Source organism: Tursiops truncatus, chromosome 17 (genome assembly GCF_011762595.2).
Source record: "Tursiops truncatus isolate mTurTru1 chromosome 17, mTurTru1.mat.Y, whole genome shotgun sequence".
Taxonomy (NCBI): Eukaryota; Metazoa; Chordata; class Mammalia; order Artiodactyla; family Delphinidae; genus Tursiops; species Tursiops truncatus.
In genome coordinates, this window is record NC_047050.1 from 70024968 (window position 1) to 70050499 (window position 25532).

General features: G+C 45.4%; 1 protein-coding gene across 1 annotated transcript in view; it reads left to right on the top strand.

Annotated features, from left to right (window-relative positions):
- The window catches only part of TG (thyroglobulin), a 242494-nt gene that overhangs the window by 51852 nt on the left and 165110 nt on the right, over positions 1–25532 (top strand). The window contains exons 22-26 of the mRNA XM_019931980.3: positions 43–213; positions 12357–12473; positions 12991–13106; positions 16871–16979; positions 22089–22280. Of these exons, the coding sequence (XP_019787539.2) occupies positions 43–213; positions 12357–12473; positions 12991–13106; positions 16871–16979; positions 22089–22280 (705 nt within the window). The remainder of the gene's footprint in view (positions 1–42; positions 214–12356; positions 12474–12990; positions 13107–16870; positions 16980–22088; positions 22281–25532) is intronic.

Below are 25532 nucleotides of genomic sequence, written 5' to 3' on the forward strand. Positions count from 1 at the left end.
CAGAGGCACGGCACTGAGAGCTGTATCCATCTTTGGTTCCAGGTGTCACTGGCTGTCAGAAGAATGAGGCAGGCCTGCAGTGTGACCAGGACGGCCAGTACCGAGCCAGCCAGAGGGATGGGGCCAGCGGGAAGGCCTTCTGCGTGGACAGCGAGGGGCAGAGGCTGCCGTGGTCAGAGACGGAGGCCTTGCTGATGGACGCCCAGTGTCTGAGTACGTGCAGGCCGTTAAGTCAGCCACTCCTGGGGACAGGGCCTGTAATCCCAAGGGCTTTCTAGAAGGGGAGAGACATGTGAGATGCAGTTGTCCCCAGCCTTTCATTTCAAAAACTTTTAACCTATGTAGGAGTTGAAAGAATAGTAGGAAGAACAAATACTCGTCACCCAGATCCAAAAATTGTTATTGTTTTGCTCTTTCTCTCTCTCTTTTAATCATTGGAAAGTATATTTCAGACATCATGAAACCTCACCCCTAAATACTTCAGCAGCATGAGAAATGAATTTAAAAATCATTTGTCTGCTGAGGTTTCCTTTCTTGTGGGCAGCTTGCCTCCAAAAAGCTGGTCAGCATTTCTCCCTCAGTGGGATGTTGGGGGAAGACCCGAGTGCCAGTCCTTCTTCCATGTTACTTGCTGGGTTACCCAGAGCAAATCGCTCAACTTCTCTGATGCTCATCACCCCAGAAGCCTCCTGCTTGCCTCCTGAGACACTGTGAGGGTCAATATTATCCTATGAAGATGCCAAACATTGAGCCCAGCTCTTCAATGAGATAATGGGTGCGAAAGAACTGACAGGAGTCCTATAATCCTAGGTGCATGGGAGTGGGACCAGAACTAATTTAATCCCAGTTGTGCCCTTTACTGGTCGTGCAGTGCTGGGCAAGTCACTTATATTCAACAGTTTCCCCATCTGTAAAATGGGATTGTTAATGCCTTAGCGAAGTGTTAATGAATGCCAAGGGTGTGTGTGTGTGTGTGTGTCTGTCCATGGATAAATTGCAAATCCAATGAAAGTCTTTATTATTATTTGTCAGTATCCCTCCTCTTGGGCAGAAATAGCAATTGGGGAGTTAGAGCTGGAAGTGCTTTAAGAGATCAGTTAGGCAGATCTTTGTTATCCTTTACAAATGAGGGAGAAGACGTCCTCAGAGGGAAAGCAACTTGCCCAAGGACCACGGTGATTACTGGCCATTCTGGGTGCTTGCATCTTAACTCTGGCCCTCTTTGCATCCGTACCGCTGGCTTGGCTGTGCGGATTGTAATGCGCACTTTGTAAAGCATTTCCTGGCTTGTTCTGCCCTGTGTTCATCTGGAGCAGACAGGCCAGTTTAATCAGTGGCACCAGAAATGTTTATGAGGAGCAGCTCAGCTTTGCCAACTTTGATGACGCCTCCCTGAAGTACAGGTTTATGAATAGCCTCCAGGTTCGTCCTCAGCATCTTGGCTTCTTATGCAAAGCTTGGAGCTTAGATTTCCCTTTCTGGATATGCAGGAGGATTTCCATGTTAAGAAGCTGGGCCCCCACTGGGATGGCAGCACGCTGTCTCAGAATCCTTTCAACTTGACTTTGAGATCTTTCTCTTTGGGCATGGGATTGAAGTCTCATTATTGAGGTTTTTGTCCCCTAGAAAAGGCGAAGCGCGTAGAGGTCAGCTGTGTAATTCCCCGAAAAGGTATCCACCGGCGAGGACGGTGCCCCTTCCACATCCTGACACCACCTCCCTCTGTCCGACCTGGATCCTCAGACACGTGGATCACTGCTGTAGCCTCCTGATTCATCTCTCTGCTCCAGCCTTGCCTCCATCCAATGACTTGCCCACGGTGCTTCAGAGCAGTTAAGAGGCAATTCTACTTATACAATTCCCCTTAAAACTCTTCAGTGAACCATAATTCAAAAAGAGTCATGTACCAAAATGTTCATTGCAGCTCTATTTACAATAGCCCGGAGATGGAAACAACCTAAGTGTCCATCATCGGATGAATGGGTAAAGAAGATGTGGCACATATATACAATGCAATATTACTCAGCCATAAAAAGAAACAAAATTGAGCTATTTGTAATGAGGTGGATGGACCTAGAGTCTGTCATACAGAGTGAAGTAAGTCAGAAAGAGAAAGACAAATACTGTATGCTAACACATATATATGGAATTTAAGGAAAAAAATGACATGAAGAACCTAGGGGTAAGACAGGAATAAAGACACAGACCTACTAGAGAATGGACTTGAGGATATGGGAGGGGGAAGGGTAAGCTGTGACAAAGCGAGAGAGTGGCGTGGACATATATACACAACCAAACGTAAAATAGATAGCTAGTGGGAAGCAGCCGCATAGCACAGGGAGATCAGCTCGGTGCTTTGTGACCACCTAGAGGGGTGGGATAGGGAGGGTGGGAGGGAGGGAGATGCAAGAGGGAAGAGATATGGGAACATATGTATATGTAGAACTGATTCACTTTGTTATAAAGCAGAAACTAACACACCATTGTAAAGCAATTATACAGGATACAGTAGAATTGCACCGCCTTAGGGCCCTCTCTGGACTCTAGCCTCATTAGACGACATGTTCCTTTGCGGCTAGACCTGTATCTTTCTTTTTGTTCTATTCGAGAGTAGCTGGCGCTTGTCTTGTCGACACAATGCATGAATGACTCTAATTATCTGGGCTTCTTTGGAACTATTTCCTAAAGGTCATCAGGGAAAGGGATTCTCCCACCACCTGAATTCCTGCAGCCAGTCTGACAAGCCCTGACACCGAGGCGGGGTGTCCCTGCAGGGGGCAGAGGGACCCAGCATTTCCTGAGTTGGTACCGGGTACTCCGTGCTGCTCTGTTTATTCCTCACACCAGGCAGCTGAGACTCTCAGAGGCTGAGACATGCCCGGGACACAGAGCTGGTGAGGGCGGTGGCATCAGGACTGGCTGACTCCAGAGCTAGTGCCCCTTCCCCATTGCCAGCCGCCTCCACACCTTATCTCTCTCTGCTACACCTTCAGCGTGGCCCCCTTGATCTTTCTGACGTTGCCTGTGGTAAACCCTTTGTTTAGACCTTGGCCGGTGGAAATATTTCAAGCTCATCTTCCCTTTAACTCTAGATCCAGTTTTCTAGTTCTGCCCTTTGTTGGTCCACACCAAAGACTTCATATTCCATGTCAAGTGCTCAAACAGAGGAATACACCTACCATTGGAATTACACCGTCTTCATAATATTCTGCCCTGGTTTCCTGGTGTTGTAATGATTTTGGCAGTCATCCATCCATCTAATAAGTAGGAAACTAGTATATATCTGTCACTATCCTAGCTGGCGGGTGTTCACATATCATCAGGACATTATCCTTGTCTTGGAAAGAGACAGGCACATAAATAGCCACAGTACACTGTGCGGAATCATGATCAAATAGAGCGATGTGCCCAGATGCTGACCCTTTATACTTTCCCCAAAACATTTGTAAATATCTGTTATGTATGTAAATTCGTAACTATCTGTAAGGCACCAACAGAATGTATAAATCTGTACACTAACTCAATATTCCACGGAATCATTGGTAGCTCAGTTCATAAATTGTTTCTGTTCTGTTTGTCAATGAGCTTCTTCACAGAACTCTGAAATGTCAGGACCTCCATCACCAAGGTGTCCCTTGTGTGAAAACCAGCAGATTCTCTAACTGAAGTGCTAAACTTACACCATTTCTGGCTCCTGAGAAGACTTTAATTGGAAACTGAAAAATGTTTCAAATTTTATTTAGTCTCCTAGAATGCTGTAAGCTGCTGGTCCATAGCAACCAAGCCTCAGGGACACTGGCTGCCTATGACGTGGTGTTTGCTGGACTGCAGCTTCTGGTCCCTAGAAATAAGATAACAAGGAATATAAAAAATAAAAAAGAGAGGAGGAGATGAGAGCAGAGGGACTGAGTATGGGCTGAGCACATGAACTTGGCAACTTCAATGATCAATGAAGGACCACTTTGTAAAATTAGAATTTGTATTTTACTTTGTAAAATTAGAATTTGTTTTTTAACATCTTTATTGGAGTATAATTGCTTTACAATGTTGTGTTAGTTTCTGCTGTATCACAAAGTGAACCAGTTATACGTATACATATATCCCCATAGCCCCTCCCTTTTGTGTCTCCCTCCCACCCTCCCTATCCCACCCCTCTAGGTGGTCACAAAGCACTGAGCTGATCTCCCTGTGCTATGCGGCTGCTTCCCACTAGCTATCTATTTTACGTTTGGTAGTGTATATGTCTATGCCACTCACTCACTATGTGCCAGCTTACCCTTCCCCCTTCCTCAAGTCCATTCTCTATGTCTGCGTCTTTATTACTGTCCTTCACCTAAGTTCTCCAGAACCTTTCCTTTTTTTTTTTTTTAGACTCCATATATATGTGTTAGCATATGGTATTTGTTTTTCTATTTCTGACTTACTTCACTCTGTATGACAGACTCTAGGTCCATCCACCTCACTACAAATTACTCAATTTCGTTTCTTTTTATGGCTGAGTAATATTCCATTATATATATGTGCCACATCTTCGTTATCCATTCATCTGTCGATGGACACTTAGGTTGCTTCCACGTCCTGGCTATTGTAAATAGAGCTGCAATGAACATTGTGTTATGTGACTCTTTTTGATTTATGGTTTTCTCAGGGTATATGCCCATTACTGGGATTTCTGGGTCATATGGTAATTCTGTTTTTAGTTTTTTAAGGAACCTCCATACTGTTCTCCATACTAGCTGTACCAATTTACATTCCCACCAACAGTGCAAGAGGGTTCCTTTTCTCCACACCCTCTCCAGCATTTATTGTTTGTAGAATTTTTGATGATGGCCATTCTGACTGGTGTGAGGTGATACCTCACTGTAGTTTTGATTTGCATTTCTCTAACGATTAGTGATGTTGAGCATCCTTTCATGTGTTTGTTGGCAATCTGTATATCTTCTTTGGAGAAATGTCTATTTAGGCCTTCTGCCCATTTTTGGATTGGGTTGTTTGTTTTTTTGATATTGAGCTGCATGAGCTGCTTGTATATTTTGGAGATGAGTCCTTTGTCAGTTGCTTTGTTTGCAAACATTTTCTCCCATTCTGAGTACCGTCTTTTCATCTTGTTTATGGTTTCTTTTGCTGTGCAAAAGGTTTTACATTTCATTAGGTCCCATTTGTTTATTTTTGTTTTTATTTCCATTTCTGTAGGAGGTGGGCCAAAAAGGATCTTGCTGTGATTTATGTCATAGAGTGTTCTGCCTATGTTTTCCTCTAAGAGTTTTATTATGTCTGGCCTTACATTTAGGCCTTTGATCCATTTTGAGTTTATTTTTGTGTATGGGGTTAGGGACTGTTCTAATTTCATTCTTTTACATGTAGCTGTCCAGTTTTCCCAGCACCACTTATGGAAGAGGCTGTCTTTTCTCCACTGTATATCCTTACCTCCTTTATCAAAGATAAGGTGGCCATATGTTCGTGGGTTTATCTCTGGGCTTTCTATCCTGTTCCATTGATCTATATTTCTGTTTTTGTGCCAGTACCATACTGTCTTGATTACTGTAGCTTTGTAGTATAGTCTGACATCAGGGAGCCTGATTCCTCCCGCTCCATTTTTCTTTCTCAAGATTGATTTGGCTGTTTGGGGTCTTTTGTGTTTCCATACAAATTGTGAAATGTTTTGTTCTAGTTCTGTGAAAAATGCTATTGGTAGTTTGATAGGGATTGCATTGAATTTGTAGATTGCTTTGGGTAGTATAGTCATTTTCACAATGTTGATTCTTCCAATCCAAGAACATGGTATATATCTCCATGTGTTTCTATCGTCTTTAATTTCTTTCATCAGTGTCTTATAGTTTTCTACAAACAGGTCTTTTGTCTCCTTAGGTAGGTTTATTCCTAGATATTTTATTCTTTTTGTTGTAATGGTAAATGGGAGTGTTTCCTTAATTTCGCTTTCAGATTTTTCATCATTAGTGTGTAGGAATGCAAGAGATTTCTGTGCATTAATTTTGTATCTTGCTACTTTACTAAATTAATTGATTAGCTCTAGTAGTTTTCTGGTAGCATCTTTAGGATTCTCTATGTATAGTATCATGTCATCTGCAAACAGTGACAGTTTTAGTGCTTCTTTTCTGATTTGTATTCCTTTTATTTCTTTTTCTTCTCTGATTGCTGTGGCTAAAACTTCCAAAACTATGTTGAATAATAACAGTGAGAGTGGGCAACCTTGTCTTATTCCTGATCTTTGTGGAAATGGTTTCAGTTTTTCACCATTGAGAATGATGTTGGCTGTGGATTTGTCATATATGGCCTTTATTATGTTGAGGTAAGCTCCCTCTATGCCTACTTTCTGGATGGGTTTTATCATAAATGGGTGTTGAATTTTGTCAAAAGCTTTCTCTGCATCGATTGAGATGATCATATGGTTTTTCTCCTTCAATTTGTTAATATGGTTTATCACATTGATTGATTTGCATATATTGAAGAATCCTTGCATTCCTGGGATAAACCCCACTTGATCATGGTGTATGATCCTTTTAATGTGCTGTCGGATTCTGTTTGCTAGTATTTTCTTGAGGATTTTTGCATCTATGTTCATCAGTGATATTGGCCTGTAGTTTTCTTTTTTTGTGACATCTTTCTCTGGTTTTGGTATCAGGGTGATGGTGGCCTCATAGAATGAATTTGGGAGTGTTCTTCCCTCTGCTATATTTTGGAAGAGTTTGAGAAGGATAGGTGTTAGCTCTTCTCTAAATGTTTGATAGAATTCGCCTGTGAAGCCATCTGGTCCTGGGCTTTTGTTTGTTGGAACATTTTTAATCACAGTTTCATTTTAAGTGCTTGTGATTGGTTGGTTCATATTTTCTATTTCTTCCTGGTTCAGTCTTGGAAGGTTGTGCTTTTATAATAATTTGTCCATTTTATTGGCATATAGTTGCTTGTAGTAATCTCTCATGATTCTTTGTATTTCTGCAGTGTCAGTTGTTACTTCTCTTTTTTCATTTCTAATTCTGTTGATTTGAGTTCTTGTCTCTTTTTTTCTTCATGAGTGTGGCTAATGGTTTATCAATTTTGTTTATCTTCTCAAAGAACCAGCTTTTAGTTTTATTGATCTTTACAATCGTTTCCTTCATTTCTTTTTCATTTATTTCTGATCTCATCTTTATTATTTCTTTCCTTCTGCTAACTTGGCGGGTTTTTTTGTTCTTCTTTCTGTAATTGCTTTAGGTTTAAAGTTAGGTTGTTTGAGATTTTTCTTGTTTCTTGAGGTAGGATTGTATTGCTGTAAACTTCCCTCTTAGAACTGCTTTTGCTGCATCCCATAGGTTTTGGGTTGTTGTGTTTTCATTGTCATTTGTTTCTAGGTATTTTTTGAAATCCTCTTTGATTTCTTTAGTGATCTCTTGGTTATTTAGTAGTGTATTGTTTAGCCTCCATGTGTTTGTATTTTTTACAGTTTTCTTCCTGTAATTGATGTCTAGTCTCATAGAGTTGTGGTTGGAAAAGATACTTGATATGATTTCAATTTTCTTAAATTTACCAAGGCTTGATTTGTGACCCAAGATATGATCTATCCTGGTGAATGTTCCCTGAGCACTTGAGAAGAAAGTGTATTCTGTTGTTTTTGGATGGAATGTCCTATAAATATCAATTAAGTCCATCTTGTTTAATGTATCATTTAAAGCTTGTGTTTCCTTATTTATTTTCATTTTGGATGATCTGTCCATTGGTGAAAGTGGGGTGTTAAAGTCCTTTACTATTATTCTGTTACTGTCAATTTCCCCTTTTATGGCTGTTAGCATTTGCCTTATGTATTGAGGTGCTCCTATGTTGGGTGCATAAATATTTACAATTGTTATATCTTCTTCTTGGATTGATCCCTTGATCATTATGTAGTGTCCTTCTTTGTCTCTTGTAACAGTTTTTATTTTAAAGTCTACTTTATCTGATATGAGTATTGCTACTCCAACTTTCTTTTGATTTCCGTTTCCATGGAATATCTTTTTCTATCCCCTCACTTTTAGTCCATATGCGTCCCTAGGTCTGAAGTGGGTCTCTTGTAGACAGCATATATATGGGTCTTGTTTTTGTATCCATTCAGACAGTCTATGACTTTTGGTTGGAGCATTTTATCCATTTACATATAAGGTAATTATCGATATGTATATTCCTATTACCATTTTCTTAATTGTTTTGGGTTTGTTTTTGTACATCTTTTCCTTCTCTTGTGTTTCCTGCCTAGAGAAGTTCCTTTCGCATTTGTTGTAAAGCTGGCATGGTGGTGCTGAATTTTCTTAGCTTCTGCTTGTCTGTAAATGTTTTAATTTGTCTATCGAATCTGAATGAGATCCTTACTGGGTAGAGTAATCTTGGTTGTATGTTTTTCCCTTTCATCAGTTTAAATATGTCCTGCCACTCCCTTCTGACTTGCAGAGTTTCTGCTGAAAGATCAGCTGTTAACCTTATGGGGATTCCCTTGTATGTTATTTGTTGTTTTTCCCTTGCTGCTTTTGATATTTTTTCTTTGTATTTATTTTTTGATAGGTTGATTAATATGTGTCTTGGCATGTTTCTCCTTGGATTTATCCTGTATGGGACTTTGTGTGCTTCCTCGACTTGATTGACTATTTCCTTTCCCATATTAGGGAAGTTTTCAACTATAATCTCTTCAAATATTTCTGAGTCCCTTTCTTTTTCTCTTCTTCTTCTGGGACCCCTATAATTTGAATGTTTGTGTGTTTAATGTTGTCCCAGGGGTCTCTGAGGCTGTCCTCAATTCTTTTCATTCTTTTTTTTTTATTCTGCTCTGCAGTAGTTATTTCCACCATTTTATCTTCCAGGTCACTTATCCGTTCTTCTGCCTCAGTTATCCTGCTATTAATTCCTTCTAGAGAATTTTCAATTTCATTTATTGTTTTTTTCATCATTGTTTGCTCTATAGTTCTAGGTCCTTGTTAAACATTTCTTGTATTTTCTCCATTCTATTTCCAAAATTTTGCATCATGTTTACTATCATTACTCTGAATTGTTTTTCAGGTAGACTGCCTATTTCCTCTTCACTTGTTTGGTCTGGTGGGTTTTTACCTTGCTCCCTCATCTGCTGTGTATTTCTCTGTCTTCTCATTTTGCTAAACTTACTGTGTTGGGGTCTTCTTTTCGCAGGCTGCAGGTTCATAGTTCCCGTTGTTTTTGGTGTCTGTCCCCCAGTGGGTGAGGTTGGTTCAGTGGGTTGTGTAGGCTTCCTGGTGGAGGGGACTGGTGCCTGTGTTCTGGTGGATGAGGCTGGATCTTGTCTTTCTGGTGGGCAGGACTGCCCCCGGTGGTGTGTTTTGGGGTGTCTTTGAACTTATTATGATTTTAGGCAACCTCTCTGCTAATGGGTGGGGTTGTGTTCCTATATTGCTAGCTGTTTGGCATGGGATGTCCAGCAGTGGAGCTTGCTGGTCATTGAGTGGAGCTGGGTCTTAGCTTTGAGATGGAGATCTCTGGGAGAGCTCTCGCTGACTCATATTACGTGGGGCCAGGAGGTTTCTGGTGGAGCAATGTCCTGAACTTGGCTCTCCCACCTCAGAGGCTCAGGACGGACACCCAGCCGGAACACCAAGACCCTGTCAGCCACACGGCTCAGAAAAAAAGGGAGAAAAAAAAGACAGAAAAATAAAATAAAATAAAGTTATGGAAATAAAAAATATATATATATAATAAAAAATTTAAAAAGTAATAAAAAAAGAGAGCAAGGAAACCAAGAAACAAATCCACAATGATAACAAGCACTAAGAGCTATACTGAGATAAACATAAAAATCAGAAACTAATCAGTTGCATACAGCAAACCCCAAGTCTACAGTTGTTCTCAAAGTCTACCGCCTCAATTTTGGGCTGATTCGTTGTCTATTCAGGTATTCCACAGATGCAGGGTACATGGAGTTGACTGTTGAGATTTAATCCGCTGCTTCTGAGGCTGCTGGGAGAGATTTCCCTTTCTCTTCTTTGTTAGCACAACTCCCAGGGGCTCAGCTTTGGATTTGGCCCCGCCTCTGTGTGTAGGTCGCTGGAGGGCGTCTGTTCTTCGCTCAGACAGGACGGGGTTAAAGGAGCCGCTGATTCGGGGGATCTGGCTCACTCAGGCCGGGGGGAGGGAGGGGCACGGAGTGCGGGGTGAGCCTGCAGCGGCAGAGGCCAGCGTGACATTGCAGCAGCCTGAGTTGTGCCGTGCATTCTCCTGGGGAAGTTGTCCCTGAGTCATGGGACCCTGGCAGTGGTGGGCTGCACAGGCTTCTGGGAGGGGAGGTGTGGAGAGTGACCTGCTCTCACACATAGGCTTCTTGGTGGCTGCAGCAGCAGCCTTAGCATCTGATGCCTGTCTCTGGTGTCTGTGCTGATAGCCGCAGCTCACACCCATCTCTGGAGCTCGTTTAGGCCGTGCTCTGAATCCCCTCTCCTCGCACACCAAGAAACAATGGTGTCTTGCCTCTTAGGCAGGTCCAGGGTTTTTCCCGGACTCCCTCTTGGCTAGCTGTGGTGCACTAGCCTGTTCAGGCTGTGTTAACGCAGCCAACCCCAGTCCTCTTCCTGGGATCCGACCTCCGATGCCCGAGCCTCAGCTCCCAGCCCCCGCCTGCCCTGGAGTGTGAGCCGACAAGCCTCTAGGGCTGGTGAGTGCCGGTCGGCACCGATCCTCTGTGCAGGAATCTCTCTGCTTTGCCCTCCGCACCCCTGTGGCTGCGCTCTCCTCCATGGCTCTGAAGCTTCCCCCCTGCTCACCCCCGTCTCCACCAGTAAAGGGGCTTCCTAGTGCGTGGAAACCTTTCCTCCTTCACAGCTCCCTCCCAGAGGGGCAGGTCCCGTCCCTATTCTTTTTTCTCTGTTTTTGCTTTTTTCTTTTGCCCTACCCCAGGTACGTGGGGAGCTTCTTGCCTTTTGGGAGGTCTGAGGTCTTCTGCCAGTGTTCAGTAGGTGTTCTGTAGGAGTTGTTCCACATGTAGATTTATTTTTGTTGTATTTGTGGGGAGGAAGGTGATCTCCACGTCTTACTCCTCTGCCATCTTGAAGGTCCTCTCAAAATTAGAATTTTTTATATCAAGGTTTTTGAAGGCTTAATACATGCCATTTCTATTATATTAATGCTGCCCTCTCCCATTCCCACTCCAAAGGAAATAAACTTTTTTCTGCACTTATTATGAAAACTGAGAATATATTGCTTTGGATGGCTATGAATTTATTGACATGATGAAAACCAACTCAGACATGGTCTCTTTTATAAAGAAGTGGATGTGTGTGAGAATGAGGACTTACGTACATGTTTATAATCATGTCTGCAAAAAACTAGTACTCATGCACTTCAGGGTTTGTTTTTGATAGTTACCTGCAAAATATTGACACTCTTGGGCATTTTGGCTTGTCAGGTAAGTCTCATTCCTTGAGAGTTACATGCAGTGCTTTTTGCTTGGTGAAAAGTGAGTTCCAAGTCTCATAGCCTTGAGAAATTTTATTTCTTTCTCCTCTCTTATCTAGTTCCATGAACATGTGACTGTGTCATTCCTACAGATAGGAGCTCAGGTGTGTTGTTGGTACCTGGGAAAACAGATACTAACATATTTAAACAAATACTATCATAAACATATCTGAGCCTCATGACACATTTTCAGACTTACGTGAACCCATGTGCACATGTTTTATTTGTCTTTTAAAAATAACTTACTTCTTTCCAGAAAGTGGACAAGTTGTTTTAAAATAAATATGAGATATCATTATAAATAAAATATTTTATTTATAGAATTATACATAAAATAATTATGAGATATCATTAGCATTCAAAGATAAGGACAATGGGCTTCCCTGGTGGTGTGGTGGTTGAGAGTCCGCGTGCCGATGCAGAGGACACAGGTTCGTGCCCCAGTCCAGGAAGATCCCACATGCCGCGGAGCGGCTGGCCCCGTGAGCCATGGCAGCTGAGCCTGTGCGTCCGGAGCCTGTGCTCCGCAATGGGAGAGGCCACAGCAGAGTGATAGGCCCGCGTACTGCAAAAAAAAAAAAAAAAAAAAAGATAAGGACAAGGAAATATAAATTTAGATAGAAAATCAATATCAATGTGAAAAAGGGAGTTGTGAGGACTAATACAATATTAAATTATTCTTCTTACTTCCTGACAATGAGGTGGAAAAAGGAGACATGGCAAGTTATAGCTCTCAGTATTAGCCATGAGGCAGCATTCTGGAACTACACTTAAAAGGGAATTTCTCTTTTTGGAACACCTGTGTGACCAAGGGCTGTGAGTGGGAAGTGATTTCTTGACCTAAAACTCTTTTTGGCTTCTCTACAGCGGCCCCAGACCCCTCAGAGTCAAATCTCATAGATTTGCGTTCCTTTCAGTGATGAGGAAATTTGAGAAGCTCCCAGAATCTAAGGTGATCTTCGATGCAGATGTCGCTGTGCTGGTCAAGTCCGAAGTTCCCGGTTCTGAGTCCTCACTGACGCAGTGCTTGGCAGGTAAGGGGCCGGGCACCTGGGTGGTGCCGTACGAATATGCTGTGCTGATCTTGCAAGACACATCAAGTACAACCCTTGAAATGATCATCAAATATACGGTATAAAAAATACTTTGTAAATCACTTGATTCTCAAAATGTGCATCCAACTCATAATTTCAGTTAGAAGTTTATAGTGCATCCACCACCTGCCAAGAACGAGGCTCTGCCAGATGTTAGGGAGCAGAATTGAAGGACATTCGTTCCTTGTAGAGCATTTTGTCCAGATCAGGAGATGTATCTGTTTATTTCAGCGGTCAGGCCAGGGATGGGTAATAACAGCTACCACTTACTGAGTATTCATCTTTACGAGCACTGTCTCATAATCCTCCAGTCCTCCATGAATAGTCATTGTAACCCATGTTACTGTGTGTGTGTGTATGTGTGTGTGTTTGGGGGGGCAGGGAGTAGGGGTATGTGTCCGTCTGTCCTCAGCATCTCCTGAGGGACTGGTGGGTGACTGTCCCATGGTGCTTGCAGACTGTGCACTAGATGAAACCTGCAGCTTCCTCACAGTGTCCACGGTGGGATCAGAAGTCTCCTGCGATTTCTATGCTTGGGCAAGTGACAACTTCGCCTGCACAACTTCTGGTCGGGTGAGTCGTGGCAGCTGCATGGTGGGTCTGTCTCTTGTCCTACATCAGACATGCCCTGATTGAATTGACACCACTTTGATCAGGTGATGGGATGAGATTGTCAGTAGCTGATCCCACGTTACCTCCATTTCTTCAAAACGATGGGACTTTGGGAAATTGAAACTGCAGAGGACCAGTGATGGCTCAGGATGAAGTTAACTTAGGGACTGTTTATCTGAGCAGCACCATTTCCAGACAGATCCATCAGAAGAGGATTTCAGTGATGAACCCCCTCCTTCTGTCCCCCACCTGCTTATTGGGTAGCTTGGGCCACTGGACACACCAGGACATTGTCCAGAGACCAAAATACCATCTGTCTCCCTGAGCCCCAGACCCCAGCATTCCTTCCCATTGTAGAAGTAAAACATGATTATGGCTTAAAACGGAAAAGAAAGTTAAATATTAGTTAGAACCACATGAAATTGCTGTTTCAGTAAGTGAAAGCTGGTCGGGTATCAGCAATTTCATTGTTACCATGAATTAGGACAGAAAGGTATGCAGTGAAAAGCAATTCTCCTAACTTCCTAACTCTTAGCCACATGCAAATCTCCATTTTCACTCCTCCATTCCTTATGGATCCTTCCAGAACATTTCTATGTGTTTATAAGTGTTTATTACATAAAAACATTTTGTTTACATGCTAATATTTTACAATGCATATTCTTTTCTACCTTGATTTTCTTACATAATATTTATCTTTCTGTATCTAAAAAATGACCCTTGTTCTTTTTAATGGCAACATACCAATCCATTCTTTGCATGGACCTCATTTATCTCACATTTAAGGGCATATAGATTTGTTAGCAGTTTTTTTAAAAATACATTTATTTATTTTATTTATTTATTTTTGGCTGCGTTGGGTCTTCGTTTCTGCATGTGGGCTTTCTCTAGTTGTGGCGAGTGGGGGCCACTCCTAGTTGCGGTGTGCGGGCTTCTCATTGCGGTGACTTCTCTTGTTGTGGAGCATGGGCTCTAGGTGCGCGGGTTTCAGTAGTTGTAGCACACGGGCTCAGTAGTTGTGGCTCATGGGGTCTAGAGCGCAGGCTCAGTAGTTGTGGTGCATGGGCTTAGTTGCTCCTCGGCATGTGGGATCTTCCCAGACCAGGGCTCGAACCCGTGTCCCCTGCATTGACAGGTGGATTCTTAACCACTGTATCACCAGGGAAGTCCCCTGTTAGCAGTTTTGCATCAGCACCAGGTACCAGTGCTTGTGTGCAAGTGCATATTCATAAGTGACAGCCCAGAAACCGCATGGAAGGTGGACCCCTGAATTTTAGGACTCAAGCTGGGGCCTGGAGCTGTAGGATCTTGAGAAAAGTAGGGAGCTGTCTTGGATTGAAACTCAACCCTGTCATTTTGGGGCTGTTTACCATGTGCAGGTTCCTTAACCTCCGTCTCATCATCGGTAAGATGGAGTCTGGTGAGGATCTGAGAGACTAACTCCATACACACAGTAGATTGCTGAGGACACGTTCACTTCTTTGAGTTTAAAGCATTTTGAGGAGGATGACGGCGCCTTTGTTTGTTTTTGCGATCATGATTCAGACCTGCCTTAAGATATATCAGGGGGAAAAAGGGGTGGGGTGTGGGAGGGAGGATAGGCTAGTAGACTGGTGACACTCAGCAAGAACTCACCACCTTAACCCATTAAGGTCAGTACTGAGCCGTGCTCTCAGTGTCACCTCTCCTGCCCTGGGACAGTGCAGACAGGCTGGGCTTATTTATTTGTTATCAGGGTCCAGGTGGTGCTCCCGCATCTTGGCTGGTCCATGGTGAGTGATTCTGCTAATAATGGGACACCTCTGTCCAGACTTCTGTCAGGTCCTTTGTGGTCTGAGGGTCACAGCTGTCAGTGACAGTGGTTCCCTAGGCAACTGTCATGTCCTTGGGAATCCCTGATCTAAAGAACGTCTGCTACTTGTGTTTCCCTAAGGGATCAGAACCAGCTTATAGAATTAAAAATAAGAGAAAGAGCTGACATTTGTTGAGCGCTTACTAAGCACCTGGCATTTCTGTGAGTAAATGTCTTAGATTATTGATCATCTGATCCTCTGCTGACAGGTGCTTGCTCAGTAAGTGTGGATTTTAGTCTACAAGATATACAACATTTCATTTTATTAAAAAAGACAAAAGAAGAACTAACTCTAACTTCAACCCCTCAGCCCACGAGAGATACTGTCTTACAGGGAGAGTAGTTAGAAGGCGACTCTGGAGCCAGGTTGCCTGGGTTCAAGTCCCAGTCCCACTACTTGCTTGTTGCTCTTTTGCACCTTGGTTCCTCAGAGCCCCCATAAATATGGGGTAATAACGGCACCCGCGTCACAGGACTGTTGTGAAGTCATACATGGGAAAACTCACAGGACAGTTTCTGCTGCAAAGGAAATGCTCAATGACCTTTGTCCTAGTCGTCACCATGGTTGTTAGTGTCTTATCCACACATCAGGTCGACGGGGATTCCATCTCAACCATTAGTAAGGCTCCTCTCCAGGGCCGGGGCCCTGCAGTGCCTTTGACCATGAGGGATCGGTCCACTCAGCCCAGAGCCGAGGCCACGGTCCCAGGAGCCGACTTCAGGCCCCTTGGCACCACTGGGTCTGGGCCAGGCTCAGGGTGGGGAAGGGACTCTTGCTGAGGCAGGGGCCCCGTGCTTCGGGTTCCCTCCGCCCCCTCCCTCAGTGCCCGCCGCCACCCAGCAGAGCCTGACTGCAGACGGGGCCAGGGCTCCTGTAATCTGGGACCCAAGACTTAGGTCCTTGTCAGTCTGCAGGAATCCCGCCTCCTCAAAGGCCCTTCTTCCCTCCTCAGACCATCATCCGTTCAGTGAGTTTGGGTTTTTTTCAAAAAGCAAGGAGAGCTGTTGCCTTCAAATCGCCTTTGTTTTAGCCTCTGCCCTCCCCAAATTCCCAAAATTGAACTGGGAAACTCAAAGTTGGGCAACTTTGCAGGGGGTGGGGGCAGGGAGGGGGCAAAATACTAGAAACAAGACAGAAATTGATACAGATTTAGCCTACCACGCCCACCCAGCAAGAGCTCTGGACCTAGGGGTCAGAGGCACTGGAAAACAGCAAGACCTTTAGAAGCCTGACCTCCCCATTTCCAGGCTAAAGAACCTTCCCCTGATCCTCCCTGTGTACAAGCTGTGTGCCAAACAAGGTCTTCCCTGGGCTGGACCCTGCCTCTCTCTCTCTCTCTCTCTCTCTCTCTCTCTCTCTCTCTCTCTCTCTCTCTCTCTCTCTCTCTCTCCCTCTCCCTCTCTCCTCCCATCACACCCCTCTCATAACTGACAGTCCCTGAGAACAACTAGACCTAGTTAATGAAAACACCCACGGGATCCCAGGTCTCCATCTCTGCCGTTTCTTCTGCTTACAATCCCCCATCTCTTGTTTCCACCTGACAAACTCTTATTTATACGTCAGAACCCCACCCAGATTCACTTTTTCTGGGAAAATTTTCTAGCTCCCCTTTCTCAATAGAGTTAACCACTCCTTCTTCAGGGGTAATTATCTCCTCTTTTATTGCACATGTCTTTGCAGCTAACACTCTGGGCTGGAATTTACTGCTTACATGTCTGTGTGCTTCAATAGATGGGGAGAAACTAAGGAGCAGGAATCTTCTATTTATCCTTGTAAGCCCCGTGCCTAGCTTTGGTTAGAGTTTAATAAATGTTTGTTGAATTTAATTGTTAAGTGTCACCGGACGATAATTCAGCCTCTTTCCACGTTTAGGAGGAAGATGCACTGGGGACCTCGGAGGCCACCAGCTTTGGAAGTCTGATGTGCCGGGTGAAAGCGAGGAGCAGGGGTGGAGACTCTCCAGCTGTGTATCTGAAAAAGGGTAGGTTGATGAGCTGGGTAGCTCGGGGCCCCAGTGGCTTAGCCTGTTCAGTGTCTGGGGCTGCTTTCCCACAGGACACGTTTAGAGAGGAGCCACGCTGCCCCCAGCGCAAGGGACAGGGAGGCCCATCCTGCAGGTGAGTGATTCAGTTGCAGAGCAGACACGAGGGCTGCGGGCAGAGGCCAGCTGAGTCCACACCGTGTGCCCTGTGCAAGCTCATGTGGCTGCCTGTGATATGGGGGTGTCCCCAGCAGGGCCATAGGCCCTGGGCTCCCTGCAGCTGCCCATCCTGGCCCTCCATCTCACGGAGCTTCACTCCCCTCTCCCTTTCCTGTCCACCTTCCCCAGAAGCTGTCAGACCTTCTCATAAGCAGCCAGACCTCCAAGCTCTTGTCTCTCCCTGCCCTGCACTCAGGACCTCCCCGGCTGCAGTGTGTATGCACGTTACCTGGGGGCTGGTAACACTGCAGATGCCGGGTCAGTAAGTCAGGGTAAGGCCAAGATTTTGCCTATCAAATAACCTCTCAGGGACGCCAAAGCAGCTGGTCCCTGGACTGCACTTTGAGTAGCGAAGCCGTCTCGTGTTTTATAGTTTACAGCTCACTTCCCCAGACACCTTTCATTCCACCCTCACAGAGATTCTTGAAGGAAGGTGAAAATGGGATCATAATCCCTGTTTTACAGATGAGAAAACTGAGGCTCAGAGAGATTAAGAGTGTTGCACAAGGTCATATTGCTAGTAAATTGGGGATCTGGCTTTGAATCTAAGTGCGTCTGATTCCCCTACACGGCCTCACAGAGGGGGTCAGGGAGATACTTTTGGTTGCTGTAACGAAGCAGTGGGTCTTTCCCAAGAATCCTACAGCCTGCACGACTCTGCCCTCTCCATCAGGGCCAAGAGAGGGGACAGCAGTGCAGGGTCCTGAGCCCTGGCCCACGACTACACTCTGCCCGTGAGCTATGATGCCCTTTCTAGTCACCGCTCCCCCGGCCTCGCTTCCTGCGGTCAAGGGTGAGGGGGCTGGAGCCCACCTGGGGGGTTGACCCCAGCTCTGCCACCACGAGCTGTGTGTGACGGTGGACAAGTTCCTAGACATTGTAGGCTGCTGTGATTCCGTTAGTCAAATAGTAGTCGCAGGTGAACTGAGGTTGTTGGGGGGTGGGAATGAGGATGCTTTCAGAATGATGCAATGCTTTTAAAACAGTGTGTGGTGTGTGGTAAAGAGCCAGAGGAGGCCTTCTACGATCCTTGTCACTCTTGCTAACAGTTTCCCAATGACCCGAGGCAATGGCTGTGGACTGGAAGATAGGCCAGGGGACCTGAGCGAGGACTGGGGCGGGGGGCGGCATTGGAATGAAGGTGGCAGGCATGTCACTTCCTTAGGTCTGAAGCTCCGGGCAGGCAGCCTGCTCCCAGCAGCTTCAGAATTGCGCTGCGAGCAGCTGGCGATGGAGAGGATGCCTTGGACCAGGCCCAGGGCCTCGGCCGACCTCGGTAGCAGGCTCAGCCCACGGCAGGGACAAGCGTCTGTGTACTTTTGTCTCTGGTCCTTCTTTCGCCTAATACCTCCATCCTGTCTGAAATGAGAGCTCCCCTGGGAGAATGGAGTCCAGCAGAGCTGGGTTTTCTCTGATCTCTGGCCAGGTTTTAGAATTTCTGCCCCAGTGTTTATTCCAATTATTTTTACTACCCATTTTGAAAAATGACAGAGCACAGAGATTATTTTCTGAAAAGGAAAACCAAAATAAAACAAGTAACCCCTCTCAAAAATGTTCTTTAAAACCCTACTTTGGCCTTTTATCATATTTTTTAAAAAAGGCAATTGTATTTCTTTTTAAGTGTTTGTTATTTTTTTCTCCTCCTTGTCTCCTGAAAGTTTATACTTTGGGGGAAAATTGCAAGGGAAATTGTGAAGCTTCTTTGCTGCCAAGCTAAATCAAGGGCAGAAATGTTTTTTGCCTTTTTTTGTTTTGTTTTGCCTTTTCTTGGTTTTGTTTTGTTTTGCCTTTTATATTTTCAAGCAGAAAATGCACAGACCCAGCCATTCTGGGTTCTGTTGTAATGAAAAGAGAAGGGATGTAAACTGGATCTGGCTTTAGATTCCCCCGCTCCCAACGTACTAGTTCTATCTTTGATCAGGAACAACTTCTTTATTTTACTTTCTGTAAAGTGGGAATAAAGTGGCACAGCTGAGCAGAAAAGGACACAGTTTCTGAAAGTCTCCTGCACAGTCCATGGCACCCAGTAGGCAGTCAGCATGTTCCTCCACAGGCCTGTGCTTAAGTGACCTGGAAGATGGGACAGCTGGGTCCATCCTCCAGGGCCGTCCTCTGTCCATACCCACTTAAGGTCCGTGGCCTTGACTGTGGAGGAGGAGCCATGTGATTTTTCAGTATCAAAGGAAGTCAGGGCCTGAAGGTTCCTTGGAGATTATCTAGCCCTCATGTCACAGGTGAAGCCTAGAAACAGGAAGCATCTTGTCCCACTGCATCCGGGTGGACCAAGGACTGTAGGCCCGACCTCCCCCAACTAGGGAGCATCTCCCAGACCTGCTCCGTTGTCTAGGACTCCACCACCATGTGGGTGAGCCCAGCACTGCACGCCCCATACGTGTTTACTGAGTGCCTGTGAAAGGATACACACTTCGCAGGTGCTGTGGATGCCGCTGTGATCGAAACAGACAGCATCCCTGATTGATAGAGGAATTGGTCCAGCAATAAAAGCACTTCAAGAGGGTGATAAGTGCTTTGATGAAAATGAAACAGGACTTTAGGGTAAAGATGGACGTGGGCTACCTAGAAGAGCCAAATTCATGGAGAAGAAAGTGGAACGGTAGTTACTCAGGGCTGGGGGAGGGGGGAGAGGGGAGTTAGTATTTGATGGGGACAGAGTTTGAGTTGGGAGGATGAAAAGTTCTGGAGGTGGATGGGGTGATGGTGCACAATATCATGAATGTTCTTAACGCCACTGAACTATACACTTAAAAACGGTTAAAGTGGTAAATTGTTTGTTATGTATATTTTATGACAATTTAGAAAGGAAAAGAAAAATGAACATGAGCTGCTTTGGGTGCTCAGGGAAGGAACTTCAGAGAAGGGAATGTCGGAACTAAGGATGAGAAGGAGCCCACCGTGCCCAGATCTCAGGGCAGGCGGTCCTCTGTGCAGGCTGTGGGAGGATGCCCAGTGAGCTGAGACGCGGCCCTACCATCCAGGGCAGCACTGTGCAGTAGAACTTTCCGCAGGGATGGAAATGCTCAATAAATCTCTGCTGTCCAAAATGACAGCCAGTAGCCACAGGTAGCCGCTAAGCACTTGGAATGTGGCTACTGCAGCATGAACTCTGACGAACTGAAATTGGTCTTCGAGTAGTCACACGTGGCTTGTGACTCCTGCTGTGAGAGCGGGGACTGTGTCCGGGGAATCACAGCTGGTGGGGCAGCAGTAGCTGTCTCCAGTGGCTTAACTGTAGCGTGAAGGATGACAGAGCCTTAGTGGAGGCACAGACAGAATGTAAGAGAGATCAAGGGAGGGAGATGAATTCTAACCGTATAAAGCTGGGAGATGGGCCCTTTAAGTCAAGCTGGGCTTTGGCGAAGGGTGGGCGGGGGCTTGGCCTGGCACAGTTAGAGGACAGTCAGGCAGAGGGGGGCTGCGTGAGCGAGGGCTTGGAGGAAGAAGATGCTGGCTTTTTGGAGACCTGTAATGTATCTGCTGAGCGTCAGCTAAGGGCCAAGCTCATGGTTCAGCCTTTTAATGTCCAGCCTATCGTTTCATCCGCTCAGCATCTGTGAGGATTATGTACCATCCTCGCCGGTTACAGAAGGGAAAGCTGAGGCTCGGAGGACCTAAGAACTCACTTGCCAGGGGTGCTGCGGGGATTCGCGCTCGGGTCCGCCTGGTTCTGAAGCTTGCACTCTTGCTCCCACGCTGTAAGGTCTCCACCACCTTTAGGTGCATGTGTTGGTTAAGACCTGGTGACCTGTCAGGCCACTGGGAGGTCAGGGCGGCCAAGCGCACAGGCTGTGGTGTTCTTTCTGCCGCCAGCAGCCGTGTGAACCTAGGCCAGACTGTTCACTCGTTAAGGTTCTTTCCTCAAGTGCAAAATGGGTATAATAATAGCACAGACATGTTGGCTATAGTGAAATATATGTATCTGAAAAAGCCTCATATTTGCAAAAAGATGCTCTAAAAATAACTGGGCTTTTATGGGAAAACGAGACTTAGGGACAGGCAAAACTCAAACCATGCCACTTCTAGCCAGAGGACTGACAATAACAATCCGATTTAAAATGCTAGCAAAACTTTAAAAAGAGACATATTGAATCCATCACAAAGAAATGCTACAGTAAGTGTGAAGGGCAGCGTAGCTTGATGGGAGAGGGGAAGGCCTGAAGAGGTTGAGGCGCACAGATGCACGAAGGGAAGGGAAAACGGCCGTCCTCACTCTGAAGACAGAGCTGCTGGCCGGTCTGAGGCAGAGGAAATCCGTGGGCTGACGGGCATCATGCAGTCCTGTGTTTCCGCAGCTTTGCTGTCTTCAGCTGCACGTGTATGTGCTGCACTCACCTGTAGTTGGATGACACAAGGCAGCGACAAGCTGGGAACACTGCAGATCAACCAGTGCAACCTCAGCATTGCAGCGGCCGAGCTGCCTGGGCACCACGTGTTCAAACCACTTTGCCTTACAGAAACACACGTGACAGCAGAGCGGTCCGAACCGAACTCAAGGGCAGTGAACATTAAGTGAGGCCGTCTAGGTAAAGCACGTGGCCTGGTGTCTGTGTGTATAGTTAGAGCTCAGTAAATATTTGCTGGTAATAATAAAAACCATAATAAATGCCAGTCCTCCACACCTCCCCTTCAGACCCTCAAAGGTGTGGTAGGTGTTTGTCTAGGTCTGCTGCTTTGGGGCCATGGCTTTGGTGGGCTCCATTGCTCTGCACACACGGGAGGCCCAGGATTTTCATGGCACAGAGAGCATCTCGGTGGACCGCACCCTGTACCTGGTGTGGTCAGAGGGCCCACTGTCATGTGACCAGCACGCTCTGCTCAACTCTGCATTGTTTTGAGATCTTAAAAAAAATTTTTTTTCTACCTTTTCCCCAGGCCAAGAATTCACCATGACAGGTCAGAAAAGCTTTGAACAGACTGGTTTCCAAAATGTGCTCTCTGGGATGTACAGCCCCGTCACCTTCTCAGCATCAGGAGCCAGTCTGACCGAAGTCCATCTCTTCTGTCTTCTTGCCTGTGACCGTGATTCCTGTTGCGATGGCTTCGTCCTCACGCAGGTCCAAGGAGGTAATATGACAGTGAGGGCTGGGGCTTCCCTCTTCCACGAGCTGTGGTCTACAAAGTTTGGGGAAGGCGTGGGATTGCAGAAGACAGGATCCACAACACGGAGAATGCCTGGGGAAGCGGCCACACTCACTTAGAAAGTGATATTCACAAAATTAGGGACTATCACGACCCTTCCAACAGGTCACATACTATGTTGGCCACTTTGCGTTTGAATACCACGTTTTTCCTTAGTTCTGCTTTCAGAGGAGATATTTCGAGCTCCATTTTCACAAACCAAGAAACTGAGGCTCAGAGAATTCAACTAGCTGCTCCTAATCACCCTGCTCCTGACACAGTCACGAGTGATGGGGCTGTGATTTGAGCCCAGGTGTATCTTCAGCAGCATCTCACTGCCGCCTTTGAAGCCTGGACCCACCACACTTGGTTGAAAAATGTTAGTTCATTCCCATCACCCATGATCGTTCATTCAGTGATTGATTATTTTTTGAGTGCCTACTGTATACCAGGTCATGTGACCCATAGGGCTGGAATTTTCAGTTGTCTCTCAACAGTGGGAATAGACTTCTGTTTACAGAAATAAATCCATGTCCTTGGCTACGTAGCCTCATGGTTGTTGAGAAGGGGCTTAGGTCAGACGGACCTGGGTTCTAGTCATCACTCTGTAACTATCTCACTTTTCTCGAACAAATTGCTTAAACTAAGTTGTAGGTCCCTTATCCATGAAAGAGAGATAATGATAATTCCTATTTGACTATTCATTATAAAGATACTGGGTGCAAAATGCTGGACTTGAGCTTGGCTCCTGGTATGCTATTAATTTAGTGACAGAGGGACTTCCCTGTGACCAACTGCATGATTGGCAGCTTCAGCTAATGGAGAATTCTGAAGATTAAAAAATATATGAAGTAATCTTATATATCTTTTTATGACCCTCACTTCCAGTCAGCTATAAACCTTAAGTGATCACCATACCTGTGAAATCCAATGTTCCAGGTATTGGGAATCTATAAAAGGAGCTTAGAATGTGGTCAGGGAGGCGAAGGTACCATGAAGGACCATAACCTTCACTCCCTCATCTGTGCTGCCATCCAGGCATGTATGGAGCTCCGCTGTGCACCAGGCTCGATACACAAGGCGACACAAGTGGCTGAGGCCGTAGGAGGCTTGAGTGTAGAGGAGGGAGATGTCAAGGGGGCTTGGTGGTCAGGGAGAGCCTTCTGGAAGAGGAGAGACTTGATCCAGGCTTTGCGGGATGGGTAATGTTTAGATGGTAAGAGAGGAGAGAGAGTCTGGTCAGAGTGGGTATTCCTGGGAGCTGAGCTCAGTTGGGGAGACTGCGTATTCTGGAGAACATCATCTATGACACTGGACTTATCAGTCTACAGACCCAAGGCTATGATCAATTCCAGCATCTGTACATCATTCTCTCCAGACTCAGAGGTAGATACTGTTGGCTGTCTAGCTTGGTCACCTGGTGGGACAGTTGTATGGTGAGTGATGGAAGATATCGGGTGTCAGATTTGATGATGGGAAAGGGATATTTGGGAAGGTCCATATGGAGTGGGTATATGCTAAGTATGAAGTGGCTTTAAGACATTCACAAAATGTGGACTGAGCTTTTGGATACAAAGATGCAGAGCTCAGAGAGGGAGTCTGGGTGGGAGATGGAAATGTGTGAACAGCCAGCATTGAGGTAGTAGCAGAGGTGTGGGTACGGATGGATTTCCTAGGAAGGGGGTGCTGGGTGAGAAGATGGAGGAGAATGGGACTGATCCCTGGGGAATATCTACATAACTGATGAAGAATCTGCATAGAAGACAGAGAGGAGGAGACCCAGGAGAGCAGCAGGTCATAGAAACCAGACTGGAGACGGTTGAAAGATGAAGGAAGTTGTCAACAGTTTTGAATGCTGCTGGGTGTTCAGACAAGGTGATTCCTGAAAAATGCTGAGGTCAGCTTGCAGTGGTCAGCAGAGGCTACAGTGAGAATGTTTTGTTGGAGGTCAAAGGAGCCCAGGCAGGAATGTGGATTGAAGTAAGTTGAATCCTAAAATTCCTTCTAGGTTTAATGCTTTGTGGTTATGTGATGTGCATTCATGTCAGTGTTTAGATAAGCAAAAAAATAGACATTGTACACACACATATACACGGACACACGCACACAGGCACACCTCATTTTATTGTAGTTCATCGTGCTTCGTAGATGCTGCGTTTTTTTACAAATTGAAGGTTTGTGGCAACTCTGCACCGAGCAAGTCTATCGCGCCATTTTTCCAGGAGCATTTGCTCGCTTTGTGTCTCTGTGTCACATTTTGGTAATTCTCAAAATTTGTCAAACTCTTTCATTATTATTACATTTGTCATGGTGATCTATGATCAATGATCTTTGATGTTACTGTTGTAAAAAAGATTACGACTCGCTGAAGGCTCAGATGCTGGTTAGCATATTTTAGCGACAAGGCACTTTTAAAGTAAGGTATGTGCTTTGTTTTTTTAGACGTAATGCTATAGCACCCTTAGTAGACTACAGTATAGTGTGAACATAACTTTTATAGGTGCTGGGAAACCAAAAATTCCACGTGACTCACTTTCTTGCAACTTGTGCTTTATTGTGGTGGCCTGGAACCAGACCTGCGACTGCTCTGAGGTGTGTCTGTATATGTCTTCTTGATGTGTGCCTATATTTAGAAACACTGCAATTCAAATCCAGGGTGCTTTCTGCCTTCTTTAATCTTAATGTCTTTTCTGAGGATACCACAATTTCCCCAGATGTTCGATTACTCACCAGACCACAAGATTTTTCAAATTGGAAAGGTTGACTTCATTTTCCTTAGGATCATCTATGGAGTAATTACTTTGTTCTGGGGAGCGGTAAAGCCCACACAATCCTTTTTTCCATGACATTTCTGGCTAGCAGTTTGCCTGTCTTTCCCTCCCAGTGTAACCCGTGATCCGTGAATTATGTTGATCTGAACAACCACCTCGCAATGCTGCAAGTTAAGCTTTTCTTTGAGACACACATCAAACATCAGGCAGATGTTTTTCCCAGTCTCGTCTGATGGGCAGTCCTGGAATTTTACTTGTGAAGCTTTGGCTGGATCTGCTGATGACCAGGAACAGAATCCCGCTACATGCTTTTACTGCAGTCTGGAAGGGCATTTAATTTCTGGTAGAGTCCCCCTTGTCCCCGCCCCCTTCTCCCCTGCAGGACTCCAGCCCCTCCAACCTCCAACCCTGAAATGGCTTTGTTTCC